Source organism: Stegastes partitus, unplaced genomic scaffold, assembly GCF_000690725.1.
Source record: "Stegastes partitus isolate 25-593 unplaced genomic scaffold, Stegastes_partitus-1.0.2 Scaffold762, whole genome shotgun sequence".
Lineage (NCBI taxonomy): Eukaryota > Metazoa > Chordata > Actinopteri > Pomacentridae > Stegastes > Stegastes partitus.
Window position 1 is genome coordinate 231,882 of NW_007578493.1, and position 7,167 is coordinate 239,048.

At 43.7% G+C, this 7,167-nt stretch overlaps 1 protein-coding gene across 1 annotated transcript; it reads left to right on the forward strand.

Moving 5' to 3' along the window:
- Window positions 1–1,189, forward strand: snx10a (sorting nexin 10a). The gene is made up of 6 exons (XM_008291791.1): window positions 1–33; window positions 137–223; window positions 297–397; window positions 472–570; window positions 757–951; window positions 1,051–1,189. The coding sequence occupies exons 1-6, from the start codon at window positions 1–3 to the stop codon at window positions 1,187–1,189; spliced, it is 654 nt and encodes a 217-aa protein (XP_008290013.1).
- Window positions 1,190–7,167: the final 5,978 nt, after the last annotated feature.

Sequence of the window (7,167 nt, forward strand, 5' to 3'; positions counted from 1 at the left end):
ATGGACAGTAGTCTAGACAATCTTGTAACGACTGTAAGTGGTCATATATGCTGTCTTAACACTATCTCTTCCTGTTTGTCTAATATTTGTACTTTTTTTTTTTAATGTATTCCTGTTTTTATTTTTAATTTTGAAGGAGTTTATTAGCATTTGTGTTCAAGATCCAAGGCTCCATAAAGAGGACTTCTGGCACACGTACATCGACTATGAGATCTATGTACATGTGAGTTCCACTTGAAGTTTTCGATGTCGTTTTGTCTCGAAGGATTCTAATTATTAGATTTCTGTCTTCGCAGACCAACAGCATGTGTTTTCGAAAGAAGACTTCCTGTGTGAGGCGGAGTTACAGTGAGTTTGTCTGGCTGCGTAATTGTCTGGAACAGAACGCTCTGATCATGTAAGCTCATCATTGTCATTTATCGCTTATTTGGTACCGTAAACGGAGCGTCTCATGATTTTCACTGTTGCCAGAGATTTGCCCAGGTTGCCCCCCTGGAACCCCTTCTTCAGCCTGAAGAACCCAGAGCAAGTCAACCAGAGGATGAAGGGTCTGCAGGAGTTTTTAGAAATGTGAGTTGCTCTGCAGTCCATTTCTAGTGTTGCCACCTAGTGGTGCCTTTACACACTCCTGAACTTCATAACCCAAAACTGTTTAATATTTCATCTGGTGGAAGTAAGACTAAAGTGAGACCCTGTTGTTTTAGCTATTTTTAAATGTGTAAGGTCACTGATCTAAAAATATCCTTTCTTCTCTAGTGTTCTTCACACACCCTTCTTGTTATCCGACAGTCGGCTCCATCTGTTCCTCCAGTCAGACTTGAGTATCACAAAAATTGAAAAGTGTGCTCGTGGTAAGACCAGGTACACAGTGGCTGAAGCCATACAGCGTCCCAGCAGTGGTTATGTCAGTAGATTAGAGGACAAAGCTTCTTTTGACTCTGACTGTGAAAGGTAGGATATTGGAGAGTGATCTGGCTTTTAACATTTTAAACATTTTAATGTCTGTTTAAAACTGAGATGACCCTCTCATCTCTTTTTCTCTCACATCAGCACTTCATCGTCGGGTTTGGGATTAAGTCTCGACACTTCAGCGCGAGGAGACCACCTCCTCTTCTTCCCGTCCTCTGACAAAGATCCAGAGCTGTGCAGCTGTCTTTCAGAGTCTTCCAGTCCACACACCGAACGTTAATATCAGGAAACAGTACTACCTCTTCCTGTATGTACTTCCCTGTGGATGTAGGTCATCCATGTATTAACCTGTCTGTGATACTCCACTGAGCTCTTATTAACCTCCCAAAGAGCAAAAAGCTTTCTTTTACTCTTGTTAAGTTCCTTATGCCTGTTGGACATTTTGTTTTAAAAATTTGCCTCACCTTTCATCATTCGGAGTAATTTAGTGTGTACTTGAAAAAAAATCTTTTCATGTTTTAAAAAATGTACAGTAAACCCAGATTTATAGTGGTGAAGTCTTAAATATTTCCTATGTATATTTTTATTACTACACTAAAGCTGTACTGATGTTAGCAAGGGATATTTTGAATTGTTGCTTTTTTTTTTGTTTTTTAGAAAAATATTTGAGAATACTTTTAGGATTGATTAATGAAAGAATAAATTGTCTTTTTGAAGAAAATAGGCTTGCCTCTTACATATTCCATGTGTTGTTAAATTTGGGAACGTACCTTCATATACTTTATGTATTCTGACATTTGAATCCAGTTCAGTAGTCTTGTACTGTTCTAAATTTCCAGTAGAGGGAGTGTAGACATCATAGCACCCCGAACCTACAGTCAGTACTGAAGTGGGATGAAGGTACACAACGCTAATTAAAGATGATTTGGACCTTTTGCACTGTAGTGAATGTAAACACAATATATGAAACGCTGCTCTCTGGTCATTTTTGGTGCCAAGCTCTTGTAAAATTCTGCAGTTTTATTATTCGTACAGTTGAGTCAGGCTGCATTCGGCTTAAAAAATGTGTTATTTTGTTAGTAAAGCATCAAGTCCCCCCCCCTTAGTGTCTGAACAAGCATCCATGCAGTTAAATGGCACTGGGTTTAACAGTTCGCTTGTATACACTCATAGATACCACAGTTGTTCAAGAGCCTCTTGGGACAGGAAAACAGGATACCATTAAACCTTACACACCGCTTACTAAAGCGAGCAAGCGGAAGCAAGTGCTGACCTTTTCATGATGTTAAATTCACTATTTGTGGAAGCTCTTTTAGAAATCTTACAGAAGGAAGATGATGTATCGCACCGAACGTCGGCACGTGTTGAATTTTGGGCCTCTTCATCGCTACTGGCACGAAGAAGAGATTCAGTTCCTGTCACTTTTCAACCCTGTGTCACCGCTCTCCCAGGTGAGATGGTCTAATTAAAGGTAGACAGCAAATTAATTTAACTATTAAACTGCTCATGGGAATCACCTGAAAGGAACAAGACAGCTTCAAACTGTGTGTGTGTGTGTGTGTGTGTTACAGGACTGTAGGTGGGTGGGTGTGCTCTTGGCTATCCAGGAGTGCTGGACAGGCCTGTAAATTGAAAGCTGATGAAAGAAGCAAAGGCTCATTAAAGGAGACAGCAGCTGCCCCCTCCTCCTCATCCGCCACTCCACCACCAGCCGCCGGACTGACGAGCGGCTAAACCTGGCCCGTCCTGCGTCTCCGTCCTCTTCTCTCCTTCCCCTGGATGGTGCTGTCTCCCTGTGCGCACAAGCCATAATTAAGCTGTCAGTGACTTCACACAGCAGCCACTGAGCTGTTTTCATACAGCAAACACAGACCCAGACACACAGTGGCGTGTCTGAAAACACACTGACAGATGTGCACACACACACACACACACATATATATTTATATACACTGGTGGGAAAGTTGTGGATGAATGAGCATTTTCTCCTTTTCCTCATCCTCGTGTCATTTTCCGAGTCCCATTGGTTTGTGGTTGGAGCTCTCCATCTCTGTTTGCTGTTAAGGTTGACCTTATCAACGTACCCCATGACAGGCATACAGCATGACACACACACACACACACATACACTGTTTGGTTCAGAGCCGGTCAATTTTCTGACAAAAATGAAATGCAACTGCGAGCGGTGGCATCTTGTGGCGTTTTTTTTTTTTTTCTTTTTTCTGTGTGTGTGTGTGTGTACATGCACGCATCTGCCTTTTTGTAAGGGGAAAACATCTAGCATTTGGATATTGAGTATTCACGGTACATGTCTATTTCAGCTTGGTAATTTATAACTCAATTTCCAGAGTGCATCGATGCGCTTCATACCTCCAAAACACCAAACAAAGCCCAAACCCAATTGTATTTCAAAGCAATTAGGGTGTCCACTGGGTTGTGAACGGCCCACGTTGCAATGGCTCTGGGCCCGTGTGATATTTTTAATTGTTAATTTTCTGTCACATTAGTCAACTTCACTGCCTTTGGACAGGTGACCAAGCTCCTGTAGGCAACGCATAAAACGACACGGGATATATTCTCAGCTTTTTGATGCGACGTAGTGGACGGTGCTTTTATGTGCAGGGGGGAAAGGTTTCCGCTGTGTGGGATGAGTTAAATGACAAGAAGGTATATCATATTTACAGCTGCTTTATGGGAAGGAGTCTTTCTAATGCTTTTCAATATACGTGGGGACCGTCAATATTAGTATTAGTTTATGAGTCTAAATTATTAGCTCATTTAGACTTTCACCTGAAGCCACCACAGGGAATGGCTTCACCTCCTTGACCTTACAAAAGCCAACAATGGCAAAATCCATACGAGCAATTAGCCGGCGTAGCTCTGCCCCTTAGCTCCTGTGCCTATTTTTGCACCCATGTTGTCTTTCTATCACTCTTCTCTTCTTCTTTGTTTTCCCATGTTTCCCTCACTTTCTCTCCACTGTCATTACCCCTCTGTAGGCTGCTAAGTTAATTAGCTGTTCTCGTTTGTAGTTTTTTTTTTTTTTTTTTTTGCTGACACTGCAGGCCCTGCACCTCAGCTGTCTAACTGTTGAGGAAGTAGGCCTGGGTCTCGACCCTTTAGCAGCTGACTCTCCTTCCTCTTTTTTTTTTTCCCCGCACTGGGCAAGTGTGTGTGTGTGTGCGGGGTCAAAGGTGGTGACTTACATTGTATTTGTGATTATTACCTCTAAAGTGCTATTGCATAGAGCATCATTAAAAGTCAATGCATCTCCCTCCCCGATCCCTCCATCACACGGCTAAAACACACACACACACACACTCATTTTGCACGCACTCCGCACATCACCAGCCATTTAACAGCTAAAATACGACCCATGCGCAGATAAATGTCACAGGGCCATCTATCTAAGAGTGTTAAAAGTCGGCTAATGGAGATGACATATTAGCGGCCCAAATGACTGCCATAAAAACTCCCCACCATACCTCGCAGCGCTGCCTGGCCACTGTGACTGCAATAGGATACGGCACTGGCACTGCAAGTGTCTGTCCACAGAAGCAGGGAGAGGAATGGAGGCTGATGTCATATCTGGACGGAGTTCTTTTGATTCAATAAATTCTGTGGAATCAGATCTCTGAAGTTGCAATTGGAAGAATAACAGCTGTAAGATCGATGCGGCTTATTTACTCAGGCCCACCGCGTACTCAAGTTTTACACGCACATATATCTGTACAGCTCTTTTGATGTAATGATGATGACCCCTCACCTTTGACCCCTCGTGGAGTAATTATGAGTCAGGTCAGCGTTAACGTTACTGTTTCTGTGTGTCAATAGCAAAGCTCTTTACAATCAATACCCCACTCCAGTCCTACTTGAAGATCCTCCACAGGTACGTGATCACCTCCTCCTTCATTCCTCCTATCTCTATATTAATTACCCTTCTCCATCCATGCGTGTCTTTCTCTCTCTGAGTGAATGGAGCAGTTGTAATTGCTTCTCTCTGGAGCAGTTAGAAGCGGCACAAAGGAACCGTATAGAAACCACATTTGCATTCGAGATGAGCTGAGATGGAGAGGAGGGAGGGAGCACTGCCCTCCTGCCCTATACTGAACAGCTCCACTTACACTCTCTCTCTCTCTCTCTCTTTTTTCCCTCTCTCTCCTTCCCTCCCTCCTCTCGTCTATTGTCTCCCTCTCTCCGTCCCTCCCTCCACCTTATCTACTCCCACCACCACCCTCCTCCTCCTCCTGTTCGCAGCATGGTTCCCCTTGCATTGTCTTTCCAGAGAGTTCCAAGGTCGACGGGAGCTTGCTCATCAGAGCAGGGTATTGTACGCTTAGTGTTGGTATGGATGAGCTAATTTGTGGGAGGGAGTGTGTGCACGAGCAAGTGTGTGTGTGTTTGTGCGTGTCCCGAGGCCTGCGTATGTGAGGATATATGTGTAGAAATATGTGGTATGTGTGTGTGGCAGTATTTCTAATAGCTGGTAAAAAGGGGTGAAGGAGGGGAGGCGGTAATTAATAACTCAAAAGCTCAGAATTGCAATTTTTTATAACCACCAATATCTCACCACCTCTCAGACCTATGCCATCACTCTCACTCACTCCTGTGGAGCACACACACACACATGCATGCGCACACACACACCAACTCCTGAGGGCTCTTCTTTTCCAGCTTGATAAGCATTTCTCGTTTGTTTCAGTGTTTTGATCAATACAGTTAAAACGCCAAACCAAGCATAATTAGGTCTGAGATGGCTCCCACTGTGACTGAATAGGCTTCACCTAGGGAGGCGCTCACCATTATCATCATCGCTCTGTGCATGTGTATGTGTGTGTGCTCATACCGCACACAGCGTGATCTAATAGAATTGACAAAGTGCACATCAGGACATAGATTAAAGGAGAACTCTGAGCTATAGGTTAATTTTAGCAGGTGATGGAGTTTCCCATTCGCCGTGCGCTCACTCACCTCCATCTTCATTGCCATAATCATTTAGACAACCTTAACAATGCATCTCTGCCAGCAGGTTCATTTCAATATGTTATAGGCCACCTCAATCATTTTTTATTGGTTTATTTATTCAGAACGATACATAGATGGAGACTAGAGAGATCATAAATTGTCCACAATTACCATTATGCACAGTGAAGTGACTCTCCTTTGTGCCATAATCCAGGGTGAAAACCTTTGTGAAATCCATCTTAGACAGTGAAGAAGCATTTTAGGCACGCGGTGCACATTTACTCTCACATCCATTGTATTTACCCCTCATTAATACTAAAATAAACCTCAGGCGAGCTGCTTCTATATCAATTTCGTGAACAATATTCATCACTTAATGCTCCCAAAATATGAAAGTTCACTATCTGCTGAGGCGTTATCCTTTTATCGCCGAGATGGCGTACATTTTTTCAAACAGATGTTTCGTGTTTCCTTACAGAAGGTACATCAGCGATAACAAGAACTAAACTACTGCGAGGGTTAAAAGTATCACAGCTCCCCTTTCATCCTGCCTTTGCACATTTGAATCAATTGTAATGAAGCGGTACAAGGTTGTAGATGACATTCCTATTATCCTTTATCTCTTCCTGCTCTTTCAGGGTAAAAAAAAATGGGGAGAAAAAAAAGTGCAGTTTGTCTCCAGGGTCACTGTAATCGCTTATAGAGAAATGTGAGCAAGGGCAGATGACATAGACAGGGTTACGTCAACATGGGCTGGAGTTTTAGTCGAACTGTCCCTTTAAAGACAGAGCACGGAGCGAGGACGTCTCAATTCTGATCACGGCCAACAAAGAGCTTAATGTGATATGTGGCACAGCGTATGTGTGTCTGAAGGGGGTGTACAGGTGTCTATGTGGGAGAGAGAGATCCGAAGTGCTGCTGTTTGGGGGGATAATTTCAGAGTAGGACTGTATGTTGTGCATGTGCGTGTGTCTACAAGCAATCTGTGTGTGTGTGTGTGTGTGAGTGAGTGTGTGTGTGTGTGTACCAGAGAGAGGAAGCGAGGTGGGAGGAGGATTTAGACCCATCATAAAGGAATTCTCCCCCCCAGCCCGTAGCTCATCCCGACACTTTTATGCCTTTTTATTTTCAGGCCCATTGCAGCCAAGCCCAGAGATGTGATTTATACTGCCTGGCAGCATGGGCACTGCAGCAAGAAAGACAGATGGAAGGAGGGAGGCAAGGAGGGGGAGGAGGGTGGTGGTGGTGGTGGTGGTGGTGGAGGGGAGAGTTAGTGGGAGTTGCCGAGGGAAA

Bases quoted from the DNA above. Each gene is read 5' to 3' on its own strand.
- snx10a (XM_008291791.1), top strand. From the start codon at position 1: ATGGACAGTAGTCTAGACAATCTTGTAACGACT. The intron at 224-296 runs GTGAGTTCCACT...CTGTCTTCGCAG, and splicing joins ACTATGAGATCTATGTACAT to ACCAACAGCATGTGTTTTCG. The intron at 571-756 runs GTGAGTTGCTCT...TTTCTTCTCTAG, and splicing joins CTGCAGGAGTTTTTAGAAAT to TGTTCTTCACACACCCTTCT.